The following is an 18,622-nucleotide window of genomic DNA, read 5'->3' as shown; positions in this document are numbered from 1 at the left end:
GGTTGATGAAATGACATCTTTGCACAAAAATGAGGCATGGGATCTGGTGGAGTTGTTGGCTAGAAGGAAACCCATTGGCAACAAATGGGTGTTCAAGAAGAAGACAAATGCAGAAGGAAAGGTGGAGAAATACAAAGCTTGGTTGGTAGCAAAAGGTTATTTCGAGGTGCTGGGAATTTATTTTGGTGATATTTTTTCTGTTGTTGCCAAGGTAGCTTCTATTAGATTACTTTTATCTCTTGCTGTTGCTTTTGATTTTGAGGTAGAACAAATGGATGTGAAGACAACATTTCTTCATGGGGATTTGTAAGAGGAGATCTACATGAAGCAACTTGAAGGCTTTGCAGTGAAGGGTAAGAAAGAACTGGTATGCAAGTTAAAGAAGTCTATGTATGGGTTAAAACAGTCACCAAGGATGTCACATCAGAAATTTGATACATTTATACAGGGACTTGGCTTCACCAGAAGCAAAGCAGATCACTGTGTGTATTTTAAATTAATTGGTGACTGTGTTATTTATCTGGTCTTGTATGTGGATGATATGTTGTTGGTTGGAAATGACAAAGAAATTATCTAGGATTTGAAGACCCAATTGTCCTCCAAATTCAACATGAAAGATCTTGGTGCTACAAGCTATATTTTGGGCATGGAAATTAAAAGAGATTAGGCAAAGAGGAAGCTCTGGTTAAACTAGAGGAAGTATTTCGAGACAATATTGCAGAGGTTTAATATGCAAGATAGTAAACAGTGAAGGTTCCTATTCTTGTAGGTGTAAAGTTATCTGTTGAACAGTGTCACAAGACACAAGAAGAGGAAGAGGACATGTCCCGTGTTCCATATGCAAGTGCAGTCGGTAGCCTGATGTATGTTATGGTCTGTACTAGACCAGACATTGCACATGCAATGGGAGTATTGAGCAGGTTTATGTCAAAACCAGGGAAGGAGCACTGGACAATAGTGAAGCGGGTTTTCAGGTATTTGCATGGCACTAGTGATTATGGCTTGTGCTACCAAGGAAGACTAGGATTGGATAGAGTGTTGGATATTCATGGCTTTATTGGTGCAGACTGGGCTAGAGATCTAGATCAAAGAAGATATACAAGTGGGTATGCGTTTAACCTATTTGGAGGTGCAGTCAGTTGGATGAATAAGAAACAATCTGTAGTGGCACTATCAACTACAGAGGCACAATACATGGTAGCCACTCATGCAAGCAAGGAAGCAGTTTGGTTGCAGAGACTGTGTTCAAGTATGGGGTTAGTACAAGGAGCTATAAGGATAGACAGTGACAATGAAAGTGAAATTTTTTTGGCAAAGAACCCTGCTTATCATTCAAAGACAAAGCACATTGATGTTCAGTATCACTTTGTGAGGGATATGATAGAAGACAAAAAGGTGTTGCTGGTAAAGGTGGACACTTTGAAGAATACTGCAGATGCATTGACAAAATCTGTGAGCTTTGAGAAGTTCTCTTGGTGTAGAGAAACAATAGGCATTGCAAGGCTAGATAAATGACTAAGCTCTCCTGTGGTCCCCTGTGGAAAGAAAACAACAAGTAGGAGAATGTTGGGTTGTGTTATATTCTTTCCACAACTACCCTACATAATTAACTGGGGGTTAGAGGGGGGGACGAGCCCCCCCTTCGTTGCACCGATTGCGCAGCAGGGGGGAGGCAGTCCCCCCTGTCTAGGGGGTTTGAGGGGGTGGGAAACCACCCTCTACGGGGGAAAAAATTTTTGGACCCGATATTAGGTTGGGCGGACCTACCTATGGTTTTGTGCATGGTTTTTGCACATGGTTTTGGACGCGATGGTTTTCGGTCCATGGTATTGGATGCTTCATCATGTATATATATGTATTGTAACATTGAAAGGAACATAATGAAAAATCAAGCTGGTAGTCCCATTCTAGGATCGAGGGGAAAATATTTGTGTATATGTGTTTTATGTGTTATGCTCTCGCATTGTTTATTTTCTATGTTTTAGAATTTGTATGCAGGTAAGTTCTATACGGGGTTAAATTCTACAAACGCTGACCTTATCAGCAGGTGTCCTCTATGTAACCATTATTCATTAATAAAAGAGGTTCTTATGCCATTCCTTGTCATATTCTTGGTTCAGATCTTTGTATATGTTTCTAATGCCTTTAAAGATTCATTGTATATGTTATTTATCCAGTTACAATAGAGAACATTCAAATTTTTCTTGAGAACACCATTTCAACTTAGAAATGTAACCTAACACTACTTATTAAGTGTATACATTGCATCTTATACCATTTGGAATCTTAAGGAAAAAATGTAACCAACGTTTATCTATGAGAGATATGAGATTTTCTTGCACCTAAAAGGGATGAAAAGTTATGATAAATCTAGGGACAAAAACCAGGTCATTCAATCCTATGAAATAGTTATAAGAGACTACGTGGACAAGAATTATCCCTATGTAACATGAATGAATCCCTGTATTGCTTATGGTTAAGAAAATTCACATGTATTATTTATGAAACTTTGGCTGGGCATCATAAATAGTGCTAGCTCTTGAATCATAACTTCATTCTCGAGTTACAACAACTCTTCAGTAGAGCCAAGTGATATATCAGTTAGGCTATATAAGTAATGAAACTCAACCCAAGTTTCAAACAGGAAGAACATCAACTCACATCAGAATATGAATACTTTTCACTAAGCATCAAGAACATGAAACACTCATATTCATTCACACATCCTTACATGGGTCATAACCAACCATTTAGCATATACACACAAGTGAGGAGGCTTGTCATGCAAATAATGAGCATATCAACCATTAACATTTCAACATCAAAACCATACAAAGTTACGCACAAGAGAAGTTATCTTGGATTTATAATGAAGATGGGAAATTGAGTTTAGGACTTAAACTCTCCACTGGACCATAAACAAGTTCCAGATAAGTTACTTGAAACTATCACCCCCGATCCAAATCCCAAGGATCTGAGGTGGTCTTGCTCAAGGGAGTAAAAAATAATTGGCTAGCTAAAATATGGACTCCATAGGTTCTTCTTCCTCCACCCACCGACTTCTCAAACCAATGCACAGGGAGCTCTAGAGGCCAACTACCTCCACCATTTATCTATCTAATGAAGGATAAGCAATACTTAGAGAAAACAAGAGGCTTGCTACCTCTCCCCTCTTTTGTGCTGCCTCCTGCAGCGCCGTTCTCCTTCTATCTGCTATGCAGAATTGAACTCTCTAAGGCTTCTACCCACTTCTCCTTAGTGAATTTATCCGGCAACATGATCCCCTTTCCTTCAGAATTCGTGATCTCTTTTCCTACCCCCCTCCATATGAGAATAACTTCCTCTACTCTATGTCTTTTGCTATTGGAAATTTCCTTGCCAGCACTCCTTCTCTCATTAATTTTCCTGTCCTTTTTGTTGTCTATTTTCCTTGTTGTGGTTTCCAAGACAACATGGGCTTGTCCCTGGTGTTGCAACCCCATTAATTTCCAATAGACCGATCACTGTGCATTTAAATCTCAACAACAAACCTTTAATGGCTATAATATATTTCATATCTTTCCTTTAGCAAGTAAGTTTTGTTTCCCAAACAATTTGACGTCCTTGAGACCTCTTATAATCTATGTCCCTTACTCAGCCCATTTAATTTTCAAAATTAAATTACATGATGAGATTACATGGCCAAATCAAGCCATTCATGGCTGGGCTATTACAAATGGAATTCAACTATAAGTCAAGACATTTATGCATTTTCGGATCTCAAGCATGGGCTCCCATTCCTACAGAGAAGAGAAATAATTTGGAGCCTTAGAGCAAGTCATGCATGTTTGTTGGATATTCTAATGAATTCAAAGGGCATAGATTGCTTGATATCAAAACTAAAGAGCTCTTTATTGAAAGGAGTGTAAAGTTTGAAGAAGATTCTATGTATGCACCACGAGATGAACCTCTTACAATGTTTCCCTCACCACCAATTGATGAGTATGTAGATGATACTTTAGATTGGAATTATGATGTAGATGGGCATCTGCCTGCAACACTTGTTGGACCACTAATTGTTGAACATCAATATAATATTTCCTTACGCAATTCAAAATATTCTCGACACCTACAACACAAAAATGGTGTAACATAAGTGATCCTGCAACTATACCTCAGTTTGAGGAAGCTCCATAAGCACTCTTACCTATGGAGTCATCCATTCCCATGCATGCATCTAATATATAGACTTATGCAGAAGCTATTGGGCATCCTGAATTAGAAGTAGCTATGAATGAGGAATACAACTCTCTCATTGGGGACCAGACTTGGGACTTGGTTTTGCTACCTTCCAATTATAAACTTGTTAGATGCAAGTGGTCTTACCAGACCAAGAAGGAAACATATGGGCAAGTTAGTCAATATAAGTTACGGTTGGTAGCAAAAGGTTTTCAACATGTACATGGTGTTGACAATGATGAGACTTTTTCTCCAGTGGAAAAAATGGATTCCATTCGGTTAGCTCTCTCCATTGCAGTAGCAATATAGTAGGAGGTGCATCATATGGATGTGAAGAATGCCTTTCTTCATGGTGATATTGAGGAGGAAATCTACATGGAGCAACCGTAGGGATACATGAAAAATTCATCTCTGGTATGCAAACGAAAGAAGTCGTTCTATGGCCTCAAGCAAACACCTAGAGCTTGGTATGCAAAGAGGGATTCATATTTGTTATCTCAAAATTTTGTACACTATAAATTTGATTACAATGTTTATTTGTTGAAGGAAATTGAATCGTCATTGATTATAGTACTCTATGTAGATGATTTTTTTATAACAATTAGTTCAGTTTCTTCCATTGCTGACATTAAAACTGCATTTCATATGTGGTTTTCTATGATAGGCATGGGCTTGCTAAATCTTTTCCTTAGACTAGAGATCAATCATTATGGTTATGGGATTACCAGTTCTCAACCGAAGTATGTTAGATATTTTTTGGCACGACTTCACATGAGTGACTACAAGCCAACATCCACACCTTTCTTATTAGGGATAAAGCTTGAGAATGACAAAGACACACCATTGGTTAATTGTATATTGTACCTCCAACTTGTTGGGAGTCTTCCTTATCTCACTCACTCTTGTCCTGATCTCTTGTATGGCGTAGGAGCAGTTTCCAAATACATGCAAGAGCCACATGAGTTACATTAGAAATCTACAAAACACATCCTTTGATATGTCCAGGGGATAGTCACCTATGGAATTCATTATGTCACTAGTTGTTCTTTGGATCTGAATGGGTTCATAGATTCAGATTGGGCTGGCGACAACCTTGATCATGAGTCCACCTCTGGTTATGTACTTAGTTTGGGATCCGACCACATTTGTTGGTCAAGCAAGACGCAGGTTGTCATTTCGTTATCATCAACAAAGGCCAAGTATAGAGGAGCATTCAATGTCGTCATTCAGGCCATTTGGCTACAACATTTCCTTTCTAATCTTGGTATCATCGTCCATCTTCCGACTGTCATATGATGTGATAATCAGAGTACACTAAAGTTTTGCAAAGATCCAATGTAGTGACAACATACCAAACATATCGAGATCCACATCCACTACATCAAAGAATTGATTCATGACGGGATCATCGATTTGAAGAACTGTCCCAGTTCTGAGCAGACTGTCGGCACCTTCACCAAGACTTTCACTGAGTAGAAGTCTCAATTTCTGCAAGATCGTCTTGGGGTGAAGGACACAACTACTTAGTAGTTGTCTTTTCTTTAATTTTTGAATTGTATTTTGAGGGCAGGGGGTTTCTTCCCACTAGGTTTTCCCTCTTTCCTCTTTTTATGCATTGTACATGGGTACTCAAAATGGCCTTTTTGTCAAGACTTATTCATTTTGCATCATACTCACCTAAAGCGGGGGTGTTGGTGTACATGCCCTTACTTAGCCTTAATTAGCTTTGGTTAAACTCTAGTGCTTTTATGTGTTGTGCACTTAGTTAACGTTAGTTAAATCTAGTGCTTACATGTGGTGTGCACTTGGCTTTAGTTAGTTAACTCTAGTGCTTGGATGTGGTGCATATGCACATTAACATAATAGCACATTTAGTTTTAGTTAGCTTTAATTAACCTTTATGATTGCATATAGTTAAGCTTAACTTAATTACTTTATGTATTAATTCTCAAATCAATATTAAATAATTAAATTCATTCACTATTCCATTTTTTTTTAATTTTTTTTTTCCAATTATTACAAATTAATACCATTATTCTTTAACTAAATCTTTAACTATGCTCCAATAATTTTACATATATAATAATATATAATAATGGTAAATGTAACTTAAAATATTATTTTAATCCACCAAACATAATGCATCTTATCCACAAAACAGACATACCACTAACAATAGTAGTTGTTCCTTACTTATGAGGCTTCCTCCGGACCTCCGCACAACGTAACCATATGCCTTTTATGTAGATGATGACTGCTAGATATGCAAATTCCCTTGATCGTTCTTCGAAAGCTACTGCAATTGGAGCTCAACCCAGCCGTACTCATTGACGTGGAGAGGGAGCTTTCGAAAGTGAGTGTGAACATTTTTTTTTTTTAAAGTAGTTTTGTATAATTTTTGTATTTGATTTTGTATAGAATTTATATAAAGAAAGAATATATTAAGATTGTGATTTAGTAAAGCAAAAACTTTGTGCAAATTGTAAATATGGTTGAAAGAAAATAGTTATTAACGTTGTATCTTTTAAAGAGTTTTTTCTCATCTTGTGAATATCATACTAATCCGATTGTGAATATCTCAAAGTTTATGTGAACGATATGTTCATCATAAATACTTACTGTTCTTATCATAATATAAAACAGACTTTTTTTTCTTGCTGGAAAACATTAAACAACAAAAAAAAATGGATTTACAACTTCCATAAATAGCCCGTACAGCAAGGCCAAAGCTCCGTGCTGCATGTAGCAACAAAATTTTGGTTTACCCACAATATAAAGTAACGACTTTTGGTTGTAAACATGAGACAACGCGATAGGGAGTTAAAAAATCAGAAAGTGACGAAGCATCAGATCAAGACGAATCGAAGACCAAGGGCGGAAGTGTGGATAATGGTTATGTCTTCTCATTCGTAGTCAATGAACTTTCTCCACATCTATTTTATATTTTAATTCTGCATTATGTCTTATTCTTATTCTTTTTTCGGTTCAGGTAATAGAGAAAATTTTGTCAGTTCTCGTATCATTGGATAGAGCAGTAGCAATGTCAATGTGAGAACACTCCTTACTCATAAAATTAGCTATTCTCAAAATAAAATGCCCTCCACCAAAGGTCCCATCAAAATTCATTCAACAAATTAAAAATTAAAAAATAAATTTCCAAAAAATTATTTTTCAATTTATATGAAAATAAAAATAATCAACATTTTCAACCAAGCTTAGTTAAAATTACATTTTGAACCAAAAAAAAATCAATGTCTTTCCTTGAAATGGGTTGTTTTGGTCATTCAACCTAGAAAGATAAACACTTATATTTCTTTTTTTTAATCATTAAAATTGTTGAATTAAATAATAATTATTTAAATATATAAAACATATTATTATAAAAACAATGTCAAATTAATTATTAAAAAACTAAACCATTTAAAAACTTTGAATAATTTTATTTGTTAATTATTTTTGTTAATTTATATTAAAATTATAGTGTTATAATTATTATATAAAATATTTTATGAATATTTATTTTATTTTAATATTTTAATAAATTTAGAATTAAGATAAATTTTATATTTTATTTAAGTTACCATTATTTTTATTAATGTACACTAAATTGATTGAAATTACAACAGTTATGGATGTGCTTTCATATAGTATATAATGTTTTAAATAGAAAGTTATGAGATACACTGGGTGAACTTATAAAAACACTTCTAAATTAAAGAATTAAATAATATTATATAAGATAAGAGATGTTGGAGTCTAACCTAAGAAACTCAGTTGTAAGTACTTACCATTATTTTTTTAATTATTAATTAATACCACGTATAAAATTTTTGTAAATACTTATATTATCTTCTTAATTATTAATTAATACAACAATATAAAATTCGTTATGAAGGAGTGACTATTTGGTTATTAAATTTTATAAACCTTGATTGTTATATTTGGTTATTAAATTTTATAAACCTTGATAATTAACAATCAGATTTAGATTATTTTAACAAAATCTAAATCTTAAAACATTAGTAATTAAAAAAGAAATTACACTTTTTAAACCAAACTTCAAAATAAAGACTAAATAAACACAAATATGAGCATGTAAGTTACAAAATCAAATTAAATTATTTTGTAATATTAATAATTTCATCAGATTTTTTCAAACCATATTATCATCGAAACATTCAAAAACATTTTTTTTTGGGAAAAGGTACCTAGATGTTCCCTTTTCAAGTATGCTCCCATGAATCTATGATTTCAGAAAACACCTTTTGTCAAATTGGTGAAAAGTTTTGTTATAAGTTACATGCTTTTTCTTAGGAAAAAGCTCATAGAAGCTCGTTTCTAGGGCCTTAATTTTATATATATATATATATTTAAATTTAAAATTATAATAAACAAATTTAAAATAATAATAAAAAAATTTATATGGATTAATGTATTGTTAACAATTATATGTGGTAGTTTAATCAGATTATTTTTTGTTTTGAAAATTAGAAAAAATTTGGTTGGGATTTTTGTAAACTTAGGTTAAAGCTGTCAAAATTCAACATTTTGAGTGCTTAAGAGGTTTTTTATGGTATTAATCCATTTCCACTATCAAAAATATGATTCAAACACTGCTACTCCTAGATTTCTTGAAAAAAAATTACCCCGAATTCTGACCACTTTTAACGCAATTCCTCCACATCGGTAAACGACCTCTAACCATATTCAATTCAACTTAACAAGTAGGTTGAATGCAACACATATATGTATAAATGTAAAATGATTGAAGAAGCTCCCGGACAAAAATCAGATAACTGAACCTCATCGGTGGAAACTATCATATTATGCATTCGATAGAGGACGTGTATTCTAGCCTGCATCTAGGACTAGGACTACTAGGCCCGTGAGAGGAGGAACAGGGAAAAACATCAGCATGCAGCATTTCACATTCATGTCCATAATGGCTCCCATAGCTCCATGGAATCACCATCGTCCAAAGCATGTGTGTCTTCACTCTGTAGCAGTGATCCATTGAAAAAAAGTGAAGCAGAACCTTCATTAAGGATGGTTAAGAGATTAGCATGTTGCATACTCATGTTAGCCAGATCTCTTTGTGTAGAAGCCAGTTGGGATTGCAGCTCTGATACTTTATTCTGCAGAGACTTGATGACTCCGGCACACCCATATACAGGATCACGAAATCTTTGGCTTGCTTCGTACACCATGCTGCTTACTGCATCGCCTCTCTGTTCGGCCGGTAGATCCTGTAACACCGTAACCGATTACCACATCGTAAATCCCATCACTCATGATTTCTATTAATCTGAATCCTTGAGTCTCCAAAATCGGTACTATTACAATTGAATTAGAAAGTAAAAGTTCTTTGTGAAGAATTTTCGGGAAAAAAAGTGTGTAGTATATATAACCTATCTAAAATTTTGTGTTTGGGTGCACACTACACCATCGTGACTCATTTTAGAAACCAGAATACTTAATAACAAGGGGTATACACTGGAAATTTACTATACATTTTTCTTAAAAATATTCTTGAAGTTTATAAAAGATTTTTCGGCGAAGATCACGTGAGACATCATTTGTCGACGCGTTTAGAACCAACCAATGTGGTTCATGGTCAAGACAAGTTGATGAAAATCTGCATACACTTGATACAAATTCTTTCCAGATCTTAAATATGTGCATTATACTCATAACGCAAGAAAGCAATTGCAGGAACCTGAAGTAGTTTGATGACATGGCCATTTCCGAAGACTCTGTGTACCAGCAAGAATTTGTTGGGGTTATCCTTCGGGAAATAGGGCGCGAGCACGCACTTCTGTGAACATCTCTTTCTCTGGATCTTGCAGGCAGCGCAGGGAGATGTTGACCACGTCTCTGCATTCGATTTAGAAGACATGTCGCTCATCTGCAAAACAAAAATCCACACAATTCTTTTCCGATAGCGCCCGAATTCTTATTGTTGGTTTTTGCGAGAACCTGTTATATCACGAATGTTTCTGCTATTATTTCTCACCTTCCCGTCGCTGACCGCGAGCAGAGTGTCTTGAAACGTGGAGTAGAGAGAAAAATAGAAGAAATGATTGGCAACAAACTCCGAGGGACGTAGAATTTATAGGGAGGGAAATAGAGTTGTTGAGCGTGGATGGAGGTATCACGAGAAGCACGGGGGATCCGTTGCTGCTCAGGAGAAAGCTGTGTCCACTCATCTCGATTTTTGCTCACCCACAAGTTTTGGTTGTTGAAGAGGACCAGTAATTACTAATGGCTGGTGTCGTCGTTCACTCATTAACGCAGACCATAACGGATTATGTATGGTCCAAAATAATTTTTAATGACTGCCATTAGTCACCCAATGGAAATATTATTATTCGGTTGCGTTAATGGTGTCTTATCATGACCCTTCTATGGGTTATTTGGCGGTGAGAATTACGTAATTTAATGAAATTCAATGAAAATGGCTCGAAAGGCTAATATGTACTTACCATAGAGCCATAAGAATTCATTGCTTTTTCACATAGTAGATTAATGATGGGTTATTGTTTTTCTATTTATTGGCTGAGAGTAAAAGTATGTGAGTGGGTCGTGGTGAGAATTAGGTAATTTAATGAAAATGACTATTAATACTAATAGATATTTAGCTCTTATTGCCTTTTTCATAGAGTAGATTAATGATGGGTTATTGTTTAGTTATTTATTTATTAGATGAGTGTAAAAGTAGGTGGGTCACTAGTGGTGAGAATTAGGTAATTTCATGAAAATGACTTCTCATGCTAATCTATATTTATCATATAGTAATATTACTTATTATTTGAATTAAGTAATTTCATGAAAATGACTTCTCATTCTAATCTATATTTACCATATAATAATATTACTTATTATTTCAATTAAGTAATTTCATGAAAATGACTTCTCATACTCATCTATATTTACCATATAGTAATATTACTTATTACTTTTTCATATAGTAGATTAATGATCGGTTATTGCTTTTTCATTTATTAAGAAAGGCAAAAGGATGTGGGAATTAGATAATTTAATAAAAATAACTAATATGTATTTACCATGTAGTAATATTACTTATTGCTTTTTCATATAGTAGATTAATGATTGGTTATTGCTCCTTCATTTATTGGATGAGAGTAGAAGCAATATTAACCAATAAAATACAAGGTGTAAGATTGTATGGTGTTTGCTTTTGTAACAAAATATTTTTATGATTATTTTTTTCAAATATTTTTCAAAAAAAAAAAATTTTGATATTTATTTTTTTTATTATTCTTTTGTAAAAGAAGGAACATTACATATAGGTTAATATTTCCTTTTGGATATTGGTTCAAGAATTCCTTTTTGGATATTGGTTCAAAGATATCCTCCATCCTTAATTTTAGACCTAACCCATTTATTTTGTTATTTTTTTACTTTTTAAAATGGATTTTTAATATTTTTAAGTTAATTTTAACTATTTTTTTAGAAAACGTTTATTTGTTGGATATTGGTCCAATTCTTAATTTTGGAGATAACTAATTAATTCTTTGGAGTAAATTTTTAATAATTTAAAGTGAAGTTTAACTTATTTCTTGAGAAATAGAAAAATCACCGTTTAAAAGCTGAAAAAATCACCCTGTCAAACTAATAAAAGATCATTGAAATTGCATATTTATATGGTTGAAAGTGTAAATTTAGTCATAGAGATTAATTTAAAATTTTCCCTTTACTTTTTGCGTTTATATTATGTCCGGGATTTTTTGAATTTGATTAGAAATGTGATTAAAGAGATAGGTGAAATGAGTGCACATGCTAATTATATTAGAGCATTTCACTTTTTTTCATTGATTCACTATATAAATTGAATAATGAACCAAAATAAATAATTTTACATTTAATTGAAATGTATTTTTCAATTCTCTTCCTTTTTAACAATGTGAACAATTTCAAACACACTTTTAACTCTTTTAACAAAATCGTTTTTATCATTTCCTTGTAATATTGGTTCCCAATAGGTAACCAATACCACCTTAGTAATGTTGCATTCCCAAAGAATGCAACTTGAACATTGACGCCTAGTGGCACGATAAGGTTGTTGAGATTTTCTGTTTTAAATAAAATAGGCAAAAATCTCAGTGTGTGACAACAATAGGAATTTGTTGCTAGATTAGCTCCAGGTTGTTGGGAGAGAGTTAATGCATCCTAAATTTGATGTGAGAGGATTTATGAGGCAGTTAGATTCTCCTTGCTATAAAATAGGTATCCATACGGATGGTTTGGGTGTGGTGAGAGTTTGTGAGGATTTGATTAATTATGTAATCTCCTGTTTGATTAATAAGATTGCCGATGCCTATGTTTGGTGGACGTAGCCCAGAATGGTTGGGTGAACCACGTTAAACCCTGTGTCTCTTTTATAATGTGTATCTGCTATTGTTTGTCATTGGTTTAGCTGTATGCTCCAACAATTGGTATCAGAGCGAATTGGAGGAGCGGTGCAGTTAGATTGACTGTTTGCTGGTGATTGCTGAGCTTGCGTGGAGATATATGACAGCGCTAGTGCGTGGAGGTGAATCGGCCAACAGACCAAAGAACCTGCGTGGAGGTCGCTTTTCAACCTGCGTGAAGTTGTGTGTTAATGCGCGGTAGTATATTGGTTTTTTGTGTATGTTTTTGGTGCGGTTTGGTGTTGAACACTGTGCACCCACAAAAACCATATTGCTGTGCGCATTCAGTATTAATTGATTGCTGATTCGATTGATTATTGGTGATGGTGGAGACCTACGTGGAGGTTGTTTACCAAACCTGCGTGGAGGTGGTATTTAATTAGTGCTGCGTGCGTATATACTGCTGGTGCGTGGGATTTGTTATGATATATATGACTGTGGTGGTGCTGTAGAAGTCCCGGCGTGGTGGGAGTGGTGTTAAGCATTGCTGCGTGGGATACATATAATTAAACATCGCGTTGTGGATAAATATATAAGCTTTGATTTATATGTATGTCATATATAACCCCGCGAGTGCAGAACAGCGTTGATACAACGTTGTGAAAACCAGATCGGCGTGGGGCTGAAAACGGCGTGGACCTGCGTGTCAATCTTTCCGCGGACCTGAGCTGCATGGTAAACATTGTCTGCATGAACCTGTCTGGATATGCAGGTAATTAACAAACCGTGTACCCATTGGAATATGCGTGGTAAATATTGTGTGCTGCGGATTGGCGCGGAATTTGTTAATACAGTCGCGCCAAAACACTGAAATGGCGCGGATCCTATTCAATTAAGGGCGCCAGTGCGCTAATTTTCTGATCAGCGCGTATTTTAGAGGTATACACGCGCCATTTTGTCAACACTTAGAGTGTTTTTTAAATGGCGCGGTTCTTGTGGTCATCAGCAAGCGCCAATTTTTATTTACACTGTTTTTTAAATTGAAAACTGAGATTCAAACAGCAAAGCAAAGGGGGTTGTTTTTTTTTAATAAAGGCAAAGGTAAACTAAGGCATAGGCATTTATTGAGATTAAATTTTTTTTTTTTAAATTGGAATTGGAGATTCTTTGATTTTTTAAACGAGATGGCAAAAACTCAGAGTGCCCGATTTGAAATCGAGAAATTGAATGGAAAAAATAATTTCGAGATCTAGAAGGTAAAGATGCATGATCTGCTGGTACAACAAGGCGTGGCGAAGGCATTGTTGGGCAGATCCAAACTGCCTTACCCCGTGACAGATGATGAGTGGAATGAATTGGATGGAAGAGCCTTGAGCGGAATTCGATTGTGTTTGGCTGATGATGTTTTATTTAACATCGTGTCAGAGAAGACTGCAGCTGGTTTGTGGAAGAAGTTGGAAAAGCTGTATATGACGAAATCCTTGACAAATCGGATTCTCCTGAAGCGGCATCTATACAGTCTGCGAATGAAGGAAGGTACTTCCATTACTGAGCATTTGAATATTTTTAATACTTTAATGGTGCAATTAGAAAGCATAGAAGTAAAAGTTGAAGCTGAGGATAAAGCCATGAATTTATTGTGCTCGTTGCCTGAGTCGTGGGATCATTTTGTGACGTCTATAAGTCTTAGTTCATCCGAAACCATTGAATTTGATGATGTCGTCGGAGCTTTGTTGTCCGAGGAGACCAGGAAGCGGTCGAATGCTGACACCTCTACATCAGAGGCAATGATGGCTAGAGGTCGTTCTAGAGAAAGACGCTCTGGTAAGCGCAGCGATTCGCGTTCAAAGTCCAAGGGGAAGAAGAGTAAAGTCAAGTGTTGGTTCTGCGGCAAATCAGGGCATTTGAAGAAGGATTGCTGGAAGTGACAACAAACTTCTAAAGAAGCTTCATCAACAGAAAAGAAGGAAGCGAACACGACTGATACAGGTTCAACATCTGGTTCAGGTATGAGCGACGAAGTCTTATCAGTTAATTTGTCAAATCATGATCAACATTGGTTGCTAGATTCCGGTGCATCAAACCACATGTATATTCATAGAGACTGGTTTAAGTCATATAGATCAGTGAATGATGGAGTCGTGTACATGGGTAATGATGTCACATCTAATATTGTGGGAATAGGGAGTATACAGCTGCAAATGTTTGATGGGACAACCAAAATGTTAACTGATGTAAGACATGTACCAGATTTAAGGAAAAATCTCATTTCACTGGGGGCACTTGATACAAATGGATATAAAACTGTCATTCAAGGTGGAGTAATGAAAATTTACAAAGGTATTTTACTAGTAATGAAAGCTAAGAAAGTAGGAAACCTGTTTCAATTAGAAGGAAGAACAGGGTCAGTTCATGTGTCTACTGTGTCAGAACATGACAATAGTTCCATTCGCCTATGGCATTAGAGGTTGGGCCATATGAGCGAAAGAGGGTTAAAGATTTTGGCTGATCGCAAGTTACTTCCTAATCTAAGATCTGGAAAGTTAGATTTCTGTAAACATTGTCTGTTTGGCAAACAAAGTAAGCAAAAATTTAAAACAGCCAAACATATTAGTAAAGGAATACTTGATTATATCCATTCAGATGTTTGGGGACCAGCCCCTACAACCTCATATGGTGGCTCGTCTTATTTTGTATCATTTATTGATGACTTTTCTAGGAAAGTATGGGTCTACATGTTGAAGAGGAAGTCTGATGTTTTTACAGTTTTCAAGCAGTTTAGAGCATTGGTAGAAAACAACACTGGTAGAACTATAAAATGTTTAAGAACTGACAATGGTGGTGAGTTTAATTCCAAGGAGTTTGACAACTATTGCAAGGATGCAGGGATCGAGAGACATAAGACTACTGTGTATACTCCTCAGCAAAATGGAGTTGCTGAACGCATGAATAGGACTCTTTTGGAGAGAGCAAGGAGTATGCTGAGTAACGCTGGTTTGCAGAAGGAGTTGTGGACAGAAGCAGTGGCTACAGCTTGTTATGTGATAAATCGGTCGCCATCGACAACGATAGGTTGTAAGATTCCTCAAGAGGTATGGAAAGGTCACCCTTGTGATTATTCTAAACTCAGAGTGTTTGGTTGTGATGCATATGCTCTAGTGCCTAAACATCAGTGAACTAAATTAGATCCGAAATCGAAAAGGTATGTCTTTTTTGGGTATGGTGATGGAACAAAGGGATTTAGATTGTGGGATCCTACTACCCGCAAAATCATCATCATCAGAGATGTAAAGTTTGATGAACCCTCTCTTGTACAGTTAGATGTAGATAATAAATTGAAACAGGATGATGTATCTGATTTTCAGCACATTCAGTTTGACAGCACTTCTGATGATAGTCATGATGACCATAGTTCAGATTCTAGTCATGAACAGGTTTCAGAATCAGATTATGAACAGGGTTCAGATGGAGGTCATGAACAGGTCTCAGATGGCGATCATGAAGAAGTTCCTACAGATGGTAGACAGCCAATTGTGGAAGCACCAGAAACATCCTTAAGGAGGTCTACAAGGATCAAACGTCCTCCAAGAAGGTATGATGATTATGTTACTTTAGTTGCTTTGACCGCTAACGATGATGAACCTTTGTGTTATCAGGAAGCTGTAGAAGGTTCAAAAAGTGACAAATGGAAAGCAGCCATGAAGGAAGAAATGATGGCCTTAGGTAAGAATGGCACATGGGATCTGGTTGAACTTCCCAAAGGCAGGAAAATTGTGGGATGTAAATGGGTTTTCAAGGTGAAACGGGGTGTGAATGATTCAGAGGACAGATACAAATAAAGGCTGGTTGCAAAAGGATTTTCTCAAAAAGCTGGCATAGACCTTCATGAGATATTTTCACCAGTTGTTAAAATTGTTTCAATTAGAATTGTGTTAGCGTTAGTTGCTTTGCTTGATTTAGAATTACAACAACTAGATGTTAAGACTGCGTTTTTACATGGTGATTTAGATGAGGAAATTTATATGGAACAACCGGAAGGATTTGTTAAGCATCACAATAAGAAATTTGTCTGCAGGCTCAAGAAGTCATTGTATGGTCTGAAGCAGTCGCCTCGACAGTGGTACAAGAAATTTGATTATTTCATGTTGAGTCAAAAATATATAAGAAGTGAATATGATCATTGTGTTTACTTTAAGCAGTTAAGTAATGGCATGTTCATTATCTTAGTGTTGTATGTTGACGATATGCTTTTAGCAAGCAAAAGCATTGAAGAAATCAACAGGTTGAAGACTCAGATGGCAAGGACGTTTGATATGAAAGATATAGGAGCAGCAAGACAGATTTTGGGCATGGAGATTTTCAGAGACAGGAGCAATGGTAAGCTGTGGCTATCACAATAGAAGTATGTTGAGAAAATACTTTTGAGGTTTGGTATGAATAATGTGAAGCCTGTGTCAGTCCCTTTAGCTTCCCATTTTAAGCTTTCTTCCAGTTTATGTCCTAATACCGATGAAGAAAAGGATTTTATGTCTCGAATTCCATATGCCAATGTAGTAGGATGTTTGATGTATGCGATGGTGTGTACGCGACCAGATATTTCACATGCAGTTGGGGTTGTCAGCAGGTACATGGCAAATCTGGGTAAAGAATACTGGTCAGCAGTGAAATGGGTGCTTCGGTATTTGAGAGGCACAAGTAGTTATTGTATTACTTACAATAAGAGTAGTGAATCTGTTTGCGGATATGTTGATTCTGATTTTGCGGGTGATTTGGATAAGAGAAGGTCAACTTCAGGGTATGTCTTTACTCTTGCAGGTGGAGCTATTAGCTGGATGTCAAAGCTACAAAACATTGTTGCTTTATCCACTACTGAAGCAGAATACATTGCTGCTTCACATGCTTGCAAAGAGGCGGTTTGGTTGAAAGGTTTGCTTGGTGAGTTTGGTAGGTTACAGGACAACATGAGGTTACTTTGTGATAGTCAAAGTGCAATACATTTGGCTAAGAATCCGGCCTATCATAGTAAATCAAAGCATATTCCAATTAAGTACCATTTTGTAAGACAGGTTATCACTGAAAGGGGAGTCTCTCTTGAAAAGGTGCATACAAAGGAAAACTGTGCAGACATGTTCACGAAACCAGTTTTGTTAGAGAAGCTATGCTGGTGTTTGGCTTCTCTTGGCTTGCAGAAAAGATAAAATAATAAACAAACAGGGCATCAGGCTAATTGTTGTCAAGGTGGAGATTGTTGAGATTTTCTGTTTTAAATAAAATAGGCAAAAATCTCAGTGTGTGACAACAATAGGAATTTGTTGCTAGATTAGCTCCAGGTTGTTGGGAGAGAGTTAATGCATCCTAAATTTGATGTGAGAGGATTTATGAGGCAGTTAGATTCTCCTTGCTATAAAATAGGTATCCATATGGATGGTTTGGGTGTGGTGAGAGTTTGTGAGGATTTGATTAATTATGTAATCTCCTGTTTGATTAATAAGATTGCCTATGCCTATGTTTGGTGGACGTAGCCCAGAATGGTTGGGTGAACCACGTTAAACCCTGTGTCTCTTTTATAATGTGTATCTACTGTTGTTTGTCATTGGTTTAGCTGTATGCTCCAACAAAGGTATAGGATCTAATGGGAATAATTCACAGCTAAAAATACTTCTACAAGGTACAATTCAATGAAGGATCTCAATGTATTTCATAGACTCTTCTAAATACTTTCAATGTATTTTCATACTAGACTCTTCTAAATGTACTTGTCATTACTCGTGGATCTTCCTTTTAAATTTATTTATTTTCCATCTAATTTAATATACTTAAATCTAATTCCCATTCTTAATTAAACTAGATATTTAAAAAAAATGATATATAATTAGTAAAAACCAAAATTTTAAATACCAAAGCGAAAATTTTAAATACAAATTACATTCACACATTAATTATCTATTTAAATTATTATAATTATTATCCTAATAAATATACCTAAACATTTAAAATCAATAATTATCTTACAATATCATTTTATATTAAAA

At 35.5% G+C, this 18,622-nt stretch overlaps 1 protein-coding gene across 1 annotated transcript; it reads right to left on the bottom strand.

The window, feature by feature from the left end:
- Positions 1 to 9,149: 9,149 nt before the first annotated feature.
- LOC149219357 (LOB domain-containing protein 1-like) lies at positions 9,150 to 10,123 on the bottom strand. The gene is made up of 2 exons (XM_089382578.1): positions 9,935 to 10,123; positions 9,150 to 9,464 (listed from the first exon to the last, which is right to left on the bottom strand). Exons 1-2 carry the CDS (start codon positions 10,121 to 10,123, stop codon positions 9,150 to 9,152), a joined length of 504 nt encoding a protein of 167 aa, XP_089238704.1.
- Between the last annotated feature and the right edge of the window lie 8,499 nt (positions 10,124 to 18,622).

This window comes from Pinus tabuliformis, chromosome Q (genome assembly GCF_031772625.1).
Source record: "Pinus tabuliformis cultivar Carrire ecotype Pingquan chromosome Q, CPIR1, whole genome shotgun sequence".
Classification (NCBI taxonomy): Eukaryota; Viridiplantae; Streptophyta; class Pinopsida; order Pinales; family Pinaceae; genus Pinus; species Pinus tabuliformis.
Note: the sequence above shows the minus strand (reverse complement) of the source record. Positions and strands in the feature narration are given on the sequence as shown.